The following is a 19,161-nucleotide window of genomic DNA, read 5'->3' as shown; positions in this document are numbered from 1 at the left end:
TCTTCTAATCTAACCTTTCTCTCAATTTTGTTAATTTCATAAGCTACCCATTGAATTATGACTGTTTTCTCTGCCCTCTCTCTTAATTCTAGTTAGTTTACTCATTACTATTGAACTCTTCCTTTCCTTTCAAATCTTCTGTTGTTGGACATCTGTTTTTGTTTCTATCCTACATAATTACCTTATACTTTCTGTGCCAATGATTAAAGCCAAAAAGTATAGTTATATAAATAAGATTTTACACAAAAGTTCTTCTTTTAATGTGTATCTATTTCTTTCTTGTGCAAAATTAAAAAAAACAAAAACCAAAAACTGTAGTTAGGCACCAATGTCTCTCATTCTAGCTAATTTGGAGATTGCTAAGGATCAAAGTTTAAAGCCCAAGCAGACAAGCCTGAGAGACTTGTGTCTCCAATTAACCACCCAAAGAGTTTACCATGCACAAGTGTTGTGTCAGCCATGGGTGAAAATCACAATTGAGAGCACAAAGCCCTAAGTTCAAACTTCAGTACTAGTGCATGTGCATGCATGTGTGAGCACACACACATACACATACACAAGTATTTGTAGGATCCTGATTTCTATGCTTTTCTCTTTATTGTATCTGTTTTTACTCCATATGTTTAAGCATTTTTGCCTTAATTACTTTCTCACTGGTGAATCATATTAAGCATATTGTAGTCAGCATGCTGTTTGATAACTGATTCTTACAATTACATAGTATTTCTTTCTTTTCTTTTTGGTTTGGGGCTTGAACTCAGTGCTTGGGCACTATCCCTAAGCTCTTGTTCTCAAGATAAATGTTCTACCACGTGAGTCACAGCTCTACTTCTGGCCTTTTGGTAGCTAATCCGAGATAGGAGTCTCAAGGCTTTTCTGCCTGAGTTGGCTTCAAACCTCAATCCTCAGACTTTAGCCTCCCTAGTAGCTAGTACTACAGAAATGAGCCATTGGCATCAGGCTGCCTTGCATTGTTAAATCATTGTTTCTGGTCCCAAATATAAAAGGGAGAATTGGGGACCTTAAACATACATATTGTCTATCAGATTTCTTTTAAAGGTCTCTGTCCCTGAATTTTTGCAGTTCCCACCTTAAGTTCCATGATGCAGATTTCACAGCATCTTTTGTAGCCTTTATTTCATTGGAACTTTCAGCACATTTTATGTTTCCTCTGTTTTTATAGTCATAATAGGCTTCAGGTTTCTGCAATATAGAGAACTATTGCTAAGACCCTAAAATAAAATGTCTAAATATATGAAGTAATGCAAGTATATGAATTAATGCCAGTACATGAATTAATGGCTAAATTCAGTTGGTCACAAGGATTACTTTAAAGGCCTTAGGTTACCATATTTTCTTAGTCATCCCCTCTCAGCCACTCCGATAGGTAAATGCAACTACAGAATTTAATCCTTCAGAACATAACCACCTGTCTTCCATCAACCTTTTTTCTTTCTTTTCTCCTGTAAGCAGTTTTCAGATCATCATATTGACATTGTCATTTTCATTTGAACATTCATTCACTTAAACAAAAATCTTGGTTTATTTGCAGCTCTCATATACCCTAACACGTTGTTAAGAATAGTTTTGAGATTTTCTTGCTTTGTTTGTTTAAAATTCTAGTTGGTCCTCCTCTTTTCATCAATCTGGGAAACGAATGTTCTTGGTGGTCCTTTTTTGTTTGTTTGTTTATTTCTTTTTTTTTACATAGATCAGGTTACATTTCGGAACACAGAACCACTTTAACCTGTCAAGTAAAGGAAAATAGCATGTTCTCCAGATGGAACCATGCATCAATCTACTAACTCTCCTTGGAAATTCTGTCCACACTGAGGGAACTAGTCAGACTCTTGGGCCAGTTTCTTTTTCTTTTTTTTTTTTTTGCCAGTCCTGGGCCTTGAACTCAGGGCCTGAGCACTGTCCCTGGCTTCCTTTTGCTCAAGGCTAGCACTCTGCCACTTGAGCCACAGCGCCACTTCTGGCCATTTTCTGTATATGTGGTGCTGGGGAATTGAACCCAGGGCCTCATATATATGAGGCAAGCTCTCTTGCCACTAGGCCATATCCCCAGCCCTTCTTGGACCAGTTTCTTTCCTTTGGTCTTTTTACATAGATTTTTCCTGACATAGGATTTTTCTTTATCATTGTGCTTCTTCATAAAATGGGTAGCATTCAAGGTCACTCCTCGAGTGTTGATTCACTGGTTTCTTTTTTTCCTAGCTATTAACATTTTGTTTTTAATTTTATTTTTGAATTAGCATACATTAATAATATGAGAGGGATTTCACTTTGACAATTCCGTGATTACCTATAGCAAACTTAGAAAAAAGTTCACTTCCTTTGTTTGTATACTGAAACATTAATATGATATCACACATGGAAGAATTCTGTTGGCATATTTTCAGATGTGGAAAAATGATCAGTGATGCATGTCCTGATAGGTTTATTTCAGTTGTTATTGGGAACTATGTTCCCATTCATCCAATATTACTTTAAGTGGAGGGTTGTAATTATTTGTTTATTTTTGTTCTGGTCCTGAGCCTTGAAATCAATGCCTTCTATTTTGCTCAAAACTAGAGCTTTGCCACTTGAACCACAGCTCCAATTCTGGCTTTTTACTCTGTCTCCTTCCTTCCTTCCTTCCTTCTTCCTTCCTTCCTTCCTTCCTTCCTTCCTTCCGTCCTTCCTTCCTTCCTTCCTTCCTTCCTTCCTTCCTTCCTTCCTTTCCTTCCTTCTTTCCTTTTTTCTTTCTTCCTTTCTTTCTTTTTTCTTTCTTTCTTCCTTTCTTCCTTCCTTCCTTTCTTTCCTTCCTTCCTTCTTTCTTTCTTTCTTTCTTTCTTTCTTTCCTTTCTTCCTTCCTTCCTTCCTTTCTTTCTTTCTTTCTTTCTTTCTTTCCTCCCTCCCTCTTTCTTTCTTTCTTTCTTCTTCTTTTCTTTCTCTTTCTTTCTTTCTCTCTTTCTTTCTCTCTTTCTTCTCTCTCTTTCTTTCTCCTCTTTCTTTCTCTCTTTCTTTCTCTCTTTCTTTCTTTCTTCTCTCTCTCTTCTTTCTTTCTCTTTCTTTCTCTCTTTCTTTCTCTCTTTCTTTCTTTCTTTCTTTCTTTCTTTCTTTCTTTCTTTCTTTCTTTCTTCTCTTTCTTTCTTTCTTCTTTCTTTCTTTCTTTCTTTCTTTCTTTCTTTCCTTTCTTTCTTTCTTTCTTTCTTTCTTTCTTTCTTTCTTTCTTTCTTTCTTTCTTTCTTTCTTTCTTTCTTATGTTTCACAACTTTGCAGTCCAGGCTACCATTGAACCACGACCCACAGAGCTGAGCTTTCTGAGTAGATAGGATTAGAGATATGAGCCATGGGTGCTTGGCGTTATAAAGAAGTTTTTTTATGCAAAAATTATTGAAGAATCTTAGTACTTCTAAAGGTATATATATATATATATGTACAGATAGATAGATAGATAGATAGATAGATAGATAGATAGATAGATAGATAGATAGATGAGTGTTCTGGTGTTTTGCTTCTAAAATACTTTAGGTTAATTAAAGTATTCACAAATGTGATACTGTGAGAACTCAATAAAATAGAAAGCATAAATTCTTAGCATGATCACATAATCTTCTACAAAATAACTATCATTTTATTGTTGGCACTTTCATTAAAACCCCTAGTTTATGCCCTGTTTCATTGTTACTCTCTCATGACTTTTGGTTGAAGAAGTATTTAAGCACACACATTCTCAGGTACCACCCTAACCCAATTGATACACTTTGTTCAACTTTTATATCAAAATGAAGCACAGTTTTCTCATAATTTCTTATTTATTTTTCTTCTCATCATGTTAATATAATCGTGTATTCCTGTGTTTACTTTGAGCTTTTCTCTTTTGTTAGTGAGACTGATCCTAAAAGATTTGAAAGTCATTAAACTAGAATTAAGAATATTTCATTCCTTTAATATAGATACCTTTTTTTAACCTATTGTCGTGGACTTTTCTCTTTTTTTCATTATTCTATTTTCAAGCTGACATTTACTTGTAATATGAAGGGCTTTCACTGTTGTATTTCTACACATGTACACAGTATACCTTTGAACAAATTCACTCCCGTAATCTTATTCCCGTCACTTAGTTCCCTCTTTCTCATTTTGTAAATAGCATTTGGTAGTATTCATTATCCCATATATTTTTCTATTGATATGCTCTGATTTGGTCTTTGGATTCTCGCTGAATTCAACATTGTCATTAAAATTCCATTGTTCACTAGTTACTTGCTGAGAATCTTTTGTGGACAGAACAATGTGGCTTTAAGAGACTTTTAGTGATCTCATTTCCACTGAAGAGACAAAGACATCAAACAACCACAGAGACTTAACTTTGAGCTAGTGTTGCCAAATGGGGGCAGGGGATGGGGCAAAATATGCACACAATAGATAAAAAATGATAAATATGAATTGATCTATCCCCTCCTTCACTCCCTGCCTCCTTTCCTCCCTCTTTTTTTCCCTACTTCCCTCTCTTCCTCCCTGCCTCCCTCCTGTCAGTCTTCACCAGTACTGGGAATAAAAACAGAGGTATATAGCATCACATCTGTCAAACTGATTGCAATATTGAATTGGATGGGGCTGGGAATATGGCCTAGTGGCAAGAGTGCTTGCCTCCTACACATGAAACTCTCGGTTCGATTCCCCAGCACCACATATATGGAAAAATGGCCAGAAGGGGCGCTGTGGCTCAGGTGGCAGAGTGCTAGCCTTGAGCGGGAAGAAGCTGGGGAGGGTGCTCAGGCTCTGAGTCCAAGGCCCAGGACTGGCCAAAAAAAAAAAAGAATTGGATACATGATAGAATATTATATTCACACTACATAAACAAGTATGAAATCATTCTTGTAATAAATACGGAGATACAGAGTACATTGATGTTAAATTTTGGCTCATGCGGAGTGTTCTTCATGCCAAAAATATTTTATTACTTTTCCAATACCACACTCTTGGTTCATTGAAATACCGTCAAGAACGGAGTAGGAGGATGTGCCCCCCCTCCCCGCCTCCATGCATTCAGTCAGCCATTTAGGAACTTGATTTTGATTTAGAATAAAAGAGGTTGTGGGAAGATTTTGTATATGCTTCAGATAAGTACAGAGGAGACCAACCAATGATGTGGAATTTTTTTTTTTGTATGTCTCCTATGCATGTTCTTTTTTTTTTTTTTTTTTTTTTGCCAGTCCTGGGCCTTGGACTCAGAGCTTGAGCACTGTCCCTGGCTTCTTTTTGCTCAAGGCTAGCACTCTGCCACTTGAGCCACAGCGCCACTTCTGGCCGTTTTCTATATATGTGGTGCTGGGGAATTGAACCCAGGGCTTCATATGTGGAAGGCAAGCACTCTTGCCACTAGGCTATATTCCCAGCCACTCCTATGCTTGTTCTATGGACAGCAAAATAAAAGGATTTGTAGAGGAGCATGTTTGTCTTTAGTAAAGCCAGTGTATATATGAAAGTCTACAATTATTCTTAGCTTTGCTATTAATAACCTTCCATGTGCAGATAATCCTTGCATGTCAACAGTTCTATGGGTTTTGGTTATGATTAATTGTTTCACCCCTACTCTCCAAGGTATAAAAATGCTAAAAAAAAAAAAAGATTCTTTATACTGTTTCTTGGTAGCATTGATTTTATACTTTGTAGTGGAAAGGACCAACATAAGTTACAGCTTAGAAATGTGCACATATTTTCCAATTCATACTAGTACTTAGATGAAACTAGTTTCAAGGGTAAGCTCAATAGATATTACGAGACATTTTTAAACTGCTTTTTACAAATTACTGCTTGTACTTAGCAGGGTTATTCTATGGTGTTCATTACTTTCTTAATAAGCCTGAATTTCTATCATTTCATTATGTAGTTAAGATTATCTGTACATACCTTACCAAGTCTAGCTAATGTCAGCATGGTAACAGAGTGAGTTCCAGTTAGATAGTTTTGTGTGGCTGTTTGTTTCTTTCTTTGTATTCTGATTTGAACTCAGGGCCTCACACACGTGATAGGTTGGCACTCTACCACTTGAGACACATCACCAGCCCTAGTTTGTATTATTTTGGTGATAGAGGCTAGCAAACTTATCTGCCTACAGTTGCCCTTGATCCATGATCCTTCGATATCTTAAACTACCGAGATGCTATAATTACAGGTGTAAGCTACTTGTAACCACTTGCAGCATTTTCAGAATATGAGTTAAAAACTGTACATGATTTTATTGTTTTGGAATGAGCAGTCATAGTAAACAAAGATAATTAAACTTTTTTCATTAGCCGGTTAAATAAACTTCCATTAATTTTACTACGATTTTTAACCTTTCAGACAGATACCATGTTTTAGGGGTGAAATAATGAATATGATCTAGCACAGTATCCAATTTCTTTTTTTTAAGGTTCATTTCTAATAGTTAAATCAAGTGACAGTAGTCACAGTTTTTAAAGCTTGCTGTTGTATAAATTTGATTTTAACACGTTATCTCATTGGAAATAAATTTTTTTACATAGTTTCCTTTTTAAAATAACCAATTCAATATTTATTGTCTTCTTAAATCATGGATCCTCATTATTATATGAAGCTTACTTGGTGAAAAGCATAAAGGAATATAAGTAGAAAAAGATTGAATATGTGGAAGTAGCATTTCAGATTTAAATGCATGTTTTGGTGAAATTATTGTTTACTCTTGTTTCAGAAAGGGAATTTCCCATTTTCCAAAATAAAATCTAAGCTCTAGCATCGTATTAGATTTTGTTTAGTTTCCTAAATGGATTTCAACATGTCTAAACATTTCATAATGCAGTAATTTTTGGTAAAAAATAATGTATGCAAATTGTGTTTTTTTAATTGAGATCATTTACAATCTTACATTTTAGTGACATTCAGAATCTTTTCTTTTACAGCCGTTTCGTAGAGTGACGTTTTCTGTTGTGAGTCAGCCTCAGGACCCACATCAGGGGTCACTGCAGAGTTGCTATGACAGCGGGCTGGACGAGTCAGAAACACCAAGCAGTAAGAGTTCATCAGGGCCAAGACTGGGTGCCCTTCCACTCCCAGAGGACAACTATGAAAGGACCACGCCGGATGGCAGTGTTGGTGAGGCAGAGCATATGGAAAATGGTAGGGGCAAACACAAACATCCACACACATAACCACGCTAGTGAGCCATGAGAAATTAGGCTTGTGAAGGTCAGTCTAAAATCAAAATAAAATAGCTGATACCAAACCTATTCTACTTGAAATACTAAATATCGTCTAAAATATAGAACGACAAATAAAGAAATCTAACAATTCTGATAAAATTCACCAAAATTGCACCACCACTTAAAAATAGCCTGACAGAAATAAATGCACTTGTGAATTAATCAGAGCAATGCCTGCAATGAAAAAAAATACTAAATTAGTATACCACTGCTAAATAATAGCCACTGGGAAAGGTCTTGTTTGACTGTTTTCTTCCATTCATTTTTGTCATGCAACTATTTCTTCAATTGCCACCGTCAAGTCTTAGTGAAAGAAAATGACTATAAACACACCTTGCTTCACTTTTCCTTTTCCTGGATATTTGAAAAGCATTTGCAAACCACTCTTTTTGAATGTTAGTAAATGGAGTCAGTGGAGGTAAACAGAACTTCCTTGAGCTCTGTAGCATACATTAAACACAGATGAAACCCCTCTCTCATTTATGTCTATAAAGTTTTTTCTCATTTTTATGCAAAAGAAAGCATGGAGAATAAAAGATAGATCTCCATACAGTTACTTTATTGTGAAACTCTTCTCATAAGTCTCACAATGGGCTTAATATACAGAAGCATTTAAGTCATAAAGTTATGTTGCAAACAGTACTTGCAAAGTTTTTCATATTTGATTATATTCCCAATCTCGCAGTTCAGTACTCTAGTTTTGAGAATTTAAATAAGTAAATGTTTGAGAAATGTGTTTATGTGAAACAATGGAATGGTAAATTTCATCCTAATCTCATTAGTAGTAAATATTTATGTATTTTTAGGAGATATGATTCTATATATACATATATACATATATTTGTGTGTGTATATATATATATTTATATATATATGAAGGCAGAAGAATTGTACCCATTCTATTCCTTAGTAAAAACATTGAAACAGATGTATGTATTTCACCATCTCAAATTTCTAAGGAATAGGACATTCTTCCTGTTCTGTATGATGATATGCAGGAAAAGACTTTTTTTTTTGGTAGAAATTTGTCCATAAGTGTCAAAATGTAACAAGGGATGTATCATAATTACCCTACATGAAATTCACTAAAATAAATCATACAAAATAATTTATTTACATTATCAGAAAGTGAGCGGCTATGATACCTGGGTCTGACAATTGATAACCCTCTTATTCATTATCCAGAATTTAATGGCATTTGGCCTACGGCTATATCGACATGCTTATCTGTGTGTATGGTGGTGTGTGCTTAAATGGATGGGAGCTTGATGTGACTTTTAAAATATATTTTTTTCAATAATTAAAAAGAATATAAATTTTGTATGCATTGAAAAGTGGATGAATATATATTTAAGGCAAATATATTTAAATTTCTGAATAAAGTTAAAATTTAAAAATACATATTTGCTTATGTAGTGAGGCAGGATTAATTAATTTAGGGGTATTAGTATATCTGAAATTGTCTTTTATATGTGATGTCATTTTTTTTAAAGTGACTATTTTTACTGAACAAAACACGTTCAATTAAGGTTTTTCTCATGTCAGTTTTATGAATACAAAAGTCTTTGTATCACTGGCACTGTAAACACATTTTAAATGTTATTTTTGATTTTGTAAGTTTAAAGGTTCTCAACACCTTTAAAATAAGCATGACATGATGAATAATTAAGCATAATTATAAATGTCAAGCATATATCAGTTACTTTTCAAGAAAAAATCCATATCATGAAAGATTGAACAGGTGAGCACTTAAAGAGAACAGAAAATTTACTGAAAACAAGACCCCTCCAAAGGCTTTTAGCTTTTTTTTTTTAAAATATAGATTAAGACTTGTTGAAAGAAAAGGCTATAGCAGTAGTAGTAAGAACTGATTTTCCTGATTTTGTATGTGACTGACACTTGAAATACAGAATTCGTATCATGTGGTAGCTGTGGTTGATATTCTTCATGATATATAGGTAATAACAGACAGAGAATGAGTGATCTAAACGCAGCAGTTGACAGTTGGTCCTATCGTGCTACGATAATGCTTAATTTCTGGCCATTTCACCTTAAGTACTAATGGGATAGTCTAACAAATAGAATCAGAATTGAAACCCAGCAAGGATTCATTTGTCATATGTAATTGGAATCCAGGTAATCTGCAGTGTTGTGCTTGGTTAGGTTTTAATCAGGGCTTGTAATGGATTTTTCATTCGGATTTTCTGTAAAAACACTATTTTGGTTGCTGTGATAGTTCCTAATTATGATTACCTCAAATGTTTTACTTGAATCTTAGCCTGTGTATGAGACAATGCAGTTATCAATATTTCTTTTTTGGCATTAACTTCTACTGTAAAATTTAGAAGATAACCCAAAAGGCAACAGAATATAAATTTCCAACTCCATGATATAAACCAGGATTCATTTAGTATATCTAGTGATAAAATAAAGAGTTTGTTACAGATACCTCAAAAGATGTAGTAGAAAGGACATTTTAAAAAATGCACAGTAAAATCACTTAAACTTAGCCTGTATTTTTATTTGCTGTCTGTAATTTAGCATAAAAATAATTCCTTTGATAAGGCCTAGAGGTTCATTCTCATTCACAGGTTTCACTCTATATTTCCCCTCACATTAGTCTCCATGAAAAATGGAGTATTCTTTTATTTTTTAAGGAGAAGGAATGTACCTCAAGAATAAACACAATAGCTTGCAAACTGAGCAATGTAGAAGAACATCCACCATTTTGAAGTTCTAAAATCTTTGGCATTGAAACCCATTGGAACTCTTGAAAATAATAGTCTAGATTATACTACTTAAAATATTTGTAAAAAGAAAATCTTGTGAGTTAAGTATTTGTTAATGAGAAAGAGTGATAATCTGCTTTCCATTAATTATTATCAGTATATATTGGATAATAAAAAGTTAAAACAGTTGAAAATTTTAGCAATGAATTGATAATTCAAGTAAGCAGCAAACATGAGGCTGAAAATCATCACTCCAGTAGGGTCAAATACTCACTTATGCAGAGCTTTCCCTTATCTTGCTAATACAGTAGTCTTTAGACTTTCTTCTTGGAGTGGCATTTAACAGTTTCTTTTGTCATATTATAATTTTCTTGACCTCTGTCTCTTTGCTCTAGCCTATTATTATTTCAAAAGCCCTTTCTGAGCCATCTTTGCAAAGCCGATTTGCTCTGTTTTCTCCATGTATGGCTGCATCCAGGCAATATTGATATGTTTAGATACAGAATATCCTACACTTTGGCCTCTAATCCAAATTTTGCCATCAGCAGAAGGCAGGTCTTATTTCTCTTGTGTCTGTTTCTGATCATCTCTGGGGCAATTAAATTCACTGAGAAGTTTTACCCTGCTCGTACAAAAGGTGCCTTTCCTCTCACATCCATTTTTTTCCCTTGTGTTTTTTTTTTTCCTCTTGGTGAACAGTAAGACTTTGATGTCTCATAATAAGATGGGGAATGACTCTTTTAATGTGAGCAGGTAAATAGTAATTTTAATACCTTCTTCTCAACCCACACAATACCTGTACATTATTGTAGAAGACAATGCATGTATTACATAAATTAAAAACAAGTGGACTGAGTCAGGGGTGTCATTTCAGGCCATGTGGGTGGATAGTTGGCAGTGTAGGGGACAGATTTGGAGCTTTGCTCATATCATGCTATGCACGAGCCATTGGAAGTTGTGACTTAGTCCCAGCTGTAGTGCCCTATGGAGACATTAACTATGGTCAAGACAGTCAAAATCAATTATGCATATGTGCTTTCTTCCTTGACAAAGGAAAAATGTGTCAGATTAGAATAAAGAAAAGTAGAAATTAATATATTGTTCCTAGTTAAATTTTAACACATAATACACAGCAGAAGTAAATTAAAATAAGAAAACAACAGATAAGCCATAAAGCAAGTTATAAAAAGTTACACGAGGTTCAAATTTGGCCACTTTAAAACTGTAATTACTTTTATGCAAGTTGGTTCTCTCAGATATTTAAAGACATGCTTGACTTTGATACACTAATTTTTCGAACTTTACATTTCTTAAGCTTCTTAAAACTTATATCAGGCAGGCTTGATTGTCTTATTCATTCCCTCTGTGTTGTTTCTTCATTCCACATGCTTTAAATAGCACTTAGAGAGCCTTGTTCTTGATGATTAAAACCTGGTACAGGAACACGGAACACATTTCCTGTCTGAATTTTTTTCAGTGCTTTCAGAAGTACAGGAGGATTCAATGGGAATAAGTTACCATTTTTATATGGCCAAAGGTAATGAGAATGGAGAATAAAGACATTGTCTTTGTCCCTCATGGCCTTTTTTTCTTGCACGTAGCCAATTCTCAGCAAACACATAAGGTACTATCATTTAGTTGGGGTTACTTGTGCTGTTTCCTGTAGACTGGCTTGTAAAATAAAGCTACCTCTTCCATTTTCCCCATGACCCTCATACACCTGTGAGTACAAGAAAGATAATATGTCAAAAACAAATCACTCACATTGTCTTCTTTGCTGGTTGGGAAGAAACTTATATACCCTGCTAAAGATTCATTTTTACCATTCTTAATATCTCTCTCTCTTGTTCTTTCTTTCTCTCTCTCCCTTCCATTACCAGTGTCTCACCGAAGCCACTATTTCTATTTTTCTATCTCCTGTGACATAATGCCCCTAAGAAATCTACATATCACCTGTTCTCGAGGGCCCAAGTTGTGGTCATGGCTGCATGCAAGCCAGGTCTTGGCGAATTAAGATGTTGTTATACTTGCTTTCCAGTTTTGAAGTAAAAGGAGCAGTACATTCTAAAAGAATCTAAGAAGGTATTATTCTAGAGAACTGATGGTGTGGGGGTGGAATTCAGGGGTTTAGAAACCAGTTTTGACAGTCTAATGACATCAGTTGGGATCTTGGTTTCACCTCTTACTTAGAACATAATAATCTGACCAATGTTAGCCTCAAACTCTACAGGTTTCAATCATAACATTGGGGAAGACTCTAAATGAAATCAGAACATGTAATAATTCATATACAGCTACTATTTAATTGTTAAAGTTATTGTTTAAAGGTTATTCTTTAAAACACTGAGATATACATGAAATTATTGCTAACTCTGTTTGTTTGCTGCTTTGAAGTCACTGGGGTATATACTCAGGGCTTGGCACTTGGCAGGCAAGTGCTCTCTTACTTGAGCCAGGCCCTTACCCTAATTTTAGGTAGATTTGGCTTAATTAAGTGACTTAGTCCTGAGATCTTCATAAAGTGTTGTATTTAATGCAGATGGCATTTTAAAATTACTAATTGTAACAATAGCCTTACCCTAAATCATTTCTAGTCAGTTTCTCTTTTGTTGTGAGGTGCTATTTGGTGAAAGTTGGGGCAGTAATATTAAAATAATAAGGATCTAACATGAATGGAAGAAAATCTCCTGTTGTATAGCATGAAATTGACCCAAATCTTTGGGCTATTTATCACTCAAATCACTGGAGGCTAGGGGGTTCCACCCCCATCCCCAAGAGGTTTTAATCAGGATCTTGTTCTTTCTGGACAGGCGTTCTGTTGAGCCAGTCTGCCAGCCCATATAGGGTTGTTGTTCTTGTTTGTTTGTTTGTTTTTGTGTGTTTTTTTGTTTGTTTTTGAGAGGGTCTCAAAATGCCCAGGCCAATCAATACCATGATTTTCCTATTTTTGCTTCCCAACACAGTTGGGATGAGAAAATGTGTCCCTGTACTTGGTGAAGTGGACTTTTGTGAGACTTTTCCTCCAACTATCTGGCCTCCAACTGTATTCCTCCAGATTTTTGAATCTTATTTAGCTAAAATTAGACTTGAGCCGCTGAACTTGTTACCTAGTAATTCTCTTCTTTCTCCTCCTCCTCCTCCTCCTTATCCTCCTCCTCTTCCTCTTCTTCCATGTTGTCCGCTTCCTGACTCACCTCCATATGCAATTTTCATTTGACTGGAATATTCTACAGGTATATATTTCTCTTTGAATTGCTTCAAAACATTCATTTTAACAGAGAAAATTAGTCAGGGAAAAGGACAGTTAATATGCTTACCAGGCTCTCTGTTCTTTCTTTTCTAATCTTAATATTAATAATTAATACAGATAAATATGTGGCCATTTTACTCTTTTTCATTCTAATTTGGTCCTTTAAATCTACTCATTCTCTTGAGCCCATATGACATTTAAGAAGGGAATGAGGGCTGGGGATATAGCCTAGTGGCAAGAGTGCCTGCCTCGGATACACGAGGCCCTAGGTTCGATTCCCCAGCACCACATATACAGAAAACGGCCAGAAGTGGCGCTGTGGCTCAAGTGGCAGAGTGCTAGCCTTGAGCGGGAAGAAGCCAGGGACAGTGCTCAGGCCCTGAGTCCAAGGCCCACGACTGGCCAAAAAAAAAAAAAAAAAAAAAAGAAGGGAATGAGCTCTCATCAAATCTCAAAGTGACATTGGAGCTCAGTTAGTGAAGCCTACAGGCTGTCAAGAAGTGGGCTGCTGTGGATTTTTATTGTACTCATAGATAGTGTATTTTTGTTGTGTCTCTGCTTGTTTAGTTAAGGTATTATCTTAGCCTTTCTTGTTTTTTTTCTATTATAAATTATATTTACTTCTATTCTTCCTGGGGGGTGGCTTTCATCAGAATTATGCATAACATCTTGATGTGTGTGACATTTGAGAAATGTTCTCAAGTATCTTTTCTGGTGTAGAAAGTAAAGCTTGTCTGCTGAAGTGTATTTAGCATTCTTAACCTCTGGGGCTAGCTCACTTACTGGGAAATCTATTCATCTCAAAATTCTTTTTCTAGGGCAAAACACTTTCTATTGCTACATCTTCTCCTTCAAATACAAATAAATTTGTGAGGAAAGCATTTATTTCCTTGAATAAGGCAAAGCAGAATAATTCTTTTTGTATCTCTTGTCTCATAGGGTGATCATATGCTGACAAAGCTGAGGCTACTCATTTTGATTTAACAAACTGTGGAAAATAATATATGACCAAGGCTTTACTGAAAAAGTTTAAGACAATGACAAAAAGAATCCTTGCCTCAACATGGAACCCCATATGTTGGAGGAATATAGCCTTTGTTGCTGTAAATTAGATATATGCTGAAAGTAGGAAACTCATTGGAGAAGTTCAAGGTACAGAGAAAGGAAAGATAAATTGCATAGATAAGCAAATATCAGTCCATTCACTGAAACATTTATATTTCATAAGTTAAATCTTTGGGCTGGAAAAAAAGGCTCTCGAAATAACATGTACCTCTTACTTGCCCTCTATACCCATATTAGACCTAGTTTAAGAATAATTATAAAATTGGAGCTGAGAATATGGCCTTAGTGGCAAGAGTGCTTGCCTCGTACACATGAAGCCCTGGGTTCAATTCCCTAGCACCACATATACAGAAAATGACCAGCAATGGTGCTGTGGCTCAGTGGCAGAGTGCTGGCTTTGAGCAAAAAAAAGAAGCCAGGGACAGTGCTCAGGCCCTGAGTTCAAGGCCCAGGACTGGAAAGAAAAAAAAAAGAATAACTATAAAATTGGTTTGAAGGCTTCATGTTAAATTAAATTTGGATTAGAAAAATATTATTTTTCTAATCAAGTTACCTCTACTATGTAATAAAAAACTCTAGATCTGGGCATTGATACAATGGACAGCAGACATTAAACTCATATGGAAACAACAAAACTGGCAACCTAATATCTATTTTCTCTTCTTTCTTATCAGCATGAATAACCATTGATAATATGTGCATAAAGTAAGTCTCTCAAATTATTAGGATCCTCTAAGCAATCTTTTTTAAGTTATTCCTATTTCTTTTTAGAAGATAAAAAATACTAATCAAGTAAATAGAATAATAGATTGCTTTAGATTATATTATCTGTTTTTTAAAGGAAAGGTTTTCTTGTGGTTAAAATTATTTTCATAATTATTCTTTAAATCAGTTTAGTGAGTATTTGTGTTTATGACACATTCTTATCTTAATTATTTTGTTATTTATTACTTATATTTTCTTATTTATTTCTGTTATTAGTTATTTTATTTACCTTTAATCCTATATTATTTATATTTTCTTATTATTTTTATAATTGCCTTTCGACTCCTATTCATATTAGAAAGATAGAACCTAATTGTTTTGTTTTGAAATCTCTTTTCTAGTCATTTTTGCTTACTTAATATGGGCAGAGTTTTTGACATGAAGTGTTGTTGTTGTTGTTGTTTGTTAGTACTACTATGACAGTATGTTTATTACCAGAATGGAAAGAAATACTCAAAGATCAGACATATTTAAATGCTTCCTCGGAAAAAAATGTTCACCAGTTAAAATGCTCTATCCTGAACCGACACTTTTTTCAAAATTTGATATGTTCAGAGAAAATCCATGAGAACTGATACAAAATGTCTTAGCAATACAATACACGGATTAGAGAATTGCATCCCATGGTTTAAAATTCTTCCCAATTAACTCATGTCTCCTTACAAATACGTCCTCTGTGGCTTTCTGGTCTGTGAGCAAATGCTCGCCATGCCCACCGAGGACGTCACTCGAGGACCCACAGATGACCCACTGCTCACGTGCTGCTCTGCTGTGACATTCCCAAGCCGCAGTCCCTATGCTGAATTGTGCACAAGGTCATGCGATATATAGAGAATGTGGAGTGTTACGTGATTACATTGTGTTCAATTAAACAACCATTTGCTGGGCATATCTAAAGCTCAAATTTCCATGAACAATCCCAAGGTGAGCCCTTCTTTTTCTATGAGTTTGAATACTGTAATGAAAATGACATGGACGAAAGGAGACCTTTGAAGTTAAGGCCTGAGATGGGAACCAATGGAAAGATGAAGTGGTACAAAAACCAGACAGGACACAAGTTACACACTCAAACCTTGAAAGATCAGTAAGTAGACATACTGTAAGCAGAATCATGGAAAATAGTGAGTGATACCAACGATAGTGACTTAGAAGTTGGCTAAATTTAGCTTTTGCCAATGTGGGGGTATGGGGGACATAAAGAACAATATTTTTTGCAGGAAAATGAGTATGGTTAAGATATGTCAGATCTTAGCTTTGCAAATTGCTAGTGATAACTTAGCAGAGTAGTGGGAATGTAGGTCTGAATGTTGGAAGTATAAAGAAATAGGACAAATATAGCTGTATGAATCATTAGCACAGTGGGAATGATGAACTCTTGGGAACAGATGACACCATAGCTTCAATAAATGGCAGCCAAAGAGAGATGATGTGGCAAGCAGAATCTTAGAAAGTAATTGAATGTAAAGAGCAGGACAAAGAAAGTTTTCCTGAAGGTAACTGAGAAGTACATTTTGAAAAATAAGTCAGTCAACAAGATGTAGCCAAGTAAATGAGGAAATGAGAATTAAAGAAATGGTAGTTATTAAATATCTCATGCTGGGGGGATTAAGATAAAGAAGGAAAGGATTTTTTTTCCTGGTTAGTGAAACAATGTAGGAAACTCAAAAGCAAGCTACTTTGTCTATTCATATTCCTTTTATTTGTTTGTACTGCACACTTACTTAAATTGGAGCTACTTTATTGTCCCCTGGAATAGTCTATCCACACATAGTTATCCAAAGTTTAAATGGTGAATTTTATGACAGTTACTAAATAGGGTCCAGTGTTGCTGATACAGACTCAATGGAACAGGAACAATAGAGAAAACTAGAACCAAGGAATATTGCTTGAGAATATCTACCTATCTATTTATGTATCTATGTATCTATGTATCTATGTATCTATGTATCTATGTATCTATGTATCTATCTACGTATCTATCTATCTATCTATCTATCTATCTATCTATCTATCTATGAATTTCTCAGAGCAGTAAGTCCAATGTGATATAATTATCCCAGCATGGTTAAGGGTTTGTTGCACTTTTTTTAATGCATTTGTGTCAAGGAAATTTATCATATGGTTGCTGAATTATCTTTGATCCCGTTTTTCACGATTTTTAAAAACATTTTCTTAAAGTAATGCAGTTTGAAATTCCTATGCAATACCATTCACTTTCTTTCTTTGCACAATATAAGTTTTTAAATTAGATCAGTCCCCTAATATGGCTTTCATATTTTCTTTTATGAGGTGCATTAATTTAATCACTTACATGAAATTGAAAGAATATCTAACTAACTGCATTTGTGCTGATGCCTAATAATTGATAACACTGCTTGGGTCACACTATCAAATGTTTTTTGTGATTCTGAAGACCTGTATGTTACAATGATCTTTTCTGTTGATACTAATAATTTACAAATACATGTGCTTCAGAAAAGAAAGTAAAGGAAATGGAATTTGGATAAGAAATTGATTCAAATTGTGTAGTGTGACTATCATTTAATTCTAGTATATATGACAATTTGATAGTACCACAGAACTGAAACGTCATACATGAATACTACAGGTAGCATACAATTCAAATGCAGAAATGCCTCCAAATATATTATGCACAAAGACGGCCTAATAATGCTTTTCCAGGAGGATGTCAATTTTAACATTTACTTTTTTGCTTTGGTTAGTTTTATGGTTTGAACTCAAGGCACAACCACTTTCCATGAACTTTTTTGAATATGACTAGTATTCTACCACTCTGACGCACAACTCCTCTTTCAGACTTTAGATGGTTAATTGGAGAAAAGTGTCTCACAGACTTCCTGCGAGACTTGGTTTCAAACTTCTATAGTTGGATCTCAGCCTTCTGAGTAGCTAGGATTACAGGTATAAGCCACTAATGCCCAGATTCATGTTTTTATCTAGGTAAATATAACTCAGTATCAGATAACTTTTTCCTTTACCTGTGTTTATTATTGCTTAATAAGATTTATGAATAAAAACTACATTAATATTTCCAAGATATCCCACTGAGTTGCTCTGTGATGATTTTTAAAGTAAAAAATGCAATTCACATGTGTTTTTGTCATCATAAATTCCTATAATTGTCTCCCTTTTTCCTCCCTTCCTCCATTCTCTCCCTCCCTCCCTCCCTCCCTCTCTCCCTCCCTCTCTCCCTCCCTCCCTTCCTTCTTTCCTTGATTTCTTCTTTCTTTCCCTTCCTTCCTTCCTTGGTTTCTTTCTTTCCCTCCCTCCCTCCCTCCCTCCCTCCCTCCCTCCCTCCCTCCCTCCCTCCCTTCCTGCTTTCCTTGATTTCTTTGTTTCCCTTCCTTCCTTCCTTGGTTTCTTTCCCTCCCTCCCTTCTTCCTTCCCTCCCTCCCTTCCTCCCTCCTTCCCTCCCTCCCTCCCTCCCTCCCTCCCTCCCTCCCTCCCTCCCTCCCTCCCTCCCTCCCTCTCTCCCTCCCTCCCTCCCTTCCTTCCTGTCTGTCTGACATAGACATTCTCCATTTTCCTGGAGAAGTGCATATTATGTCTATAAAATCAGTGCATCCTGGTAGAAACCCCCTTGACACAGGACTAAGTGTTGTCTGAGTGCTCTGTGTAACCCTTTTTCTTTTTTTTTTTTCAGTCCTTAAAATAAAACAATTTTATTTGTGCTCAAGAATTATGCGGAGCTAAATATAGTGAGTAATTCTCAAACATGTTATATGAAGCCGATGTCAAAGTGGAATATCAGCTCAATAATCTTGGAGTAGAAGATTATCCCATTTGAAAGATAGGAAGGTCTCAGCCTCTGCTCCAAAGCAATGCCTTCCATCTAAGGAGATCCAAGGGAAATCAATGTACCTCTTAAAATGTTGCCAGAGGAGAGTTTAAATTCAGACCCTCATAGCCTGATGAGATCTGAAGAAGCAAATCTCCTGGGCTGAGTTCATGAGAAACAAAAGGCTCTCATTCCTCCATTGAGTGAATTTTCAGGGCTGGGTAACACAGTCCTTTTCTACCTTAGTGTATGTTGATATTGTTTTGTCTGTATTCTGTGCTTTTGAGGGTTACATGTTCTTTCTAAAACATGTAGAACGTTTTCTTAATATCATCGTAAACT

At 35.4% G+C, this 19,161-nt stretch overlaps 1 protein-coding gene across 5 annotated transcripts in view; it reads left to right on the top strand.

Annotated features, from left to right (window-relative positions):
• Positions 1–19,161, top strand: part of Pcdh7 (protocadherin 7) — a 402,308-nt gene that overhangs the window by 180,029 nt on the left and 203,118 nt on the right. For 3 of the 5 annotated variants that reach the window (XM_048364511.1, XM_048364513.1, XM_048364514.1), the window contains exon 2: positions 6,912–7,128. In XM_048364511.1, the coding sequence (XP_048220468.1) occupies positions 6,912–7,128 (217 nt within the window). The remainder of the gene's footprint in view (positions 1–6,911; positions 7,129–19,161) is intronic. The other 2 variants (XM_048364512.1, XM_048364515.1) reach the window with 1 other exon arrangement.

Source organism: Perognathus longimembris, chromosome 16 (assembly GCF_023159225.1).
Source record: "Perognathus longimembris pacificus isolate PPM17 chromosome 16, ASM2315922v1, whole genome shotgun sequence".
Classification (NCBI taxonomy): Eukaryota; Metazoa; Chordata; class Mammalia; order Rodentia; family Heteromyidae; genus Perognathus; species Perognathus longimembris.
The sequence above is the reverse complement of the archived record's forward strand: the minus strand, read 5'-3'. Positions and strand labels throughout refer to the sequence as shown.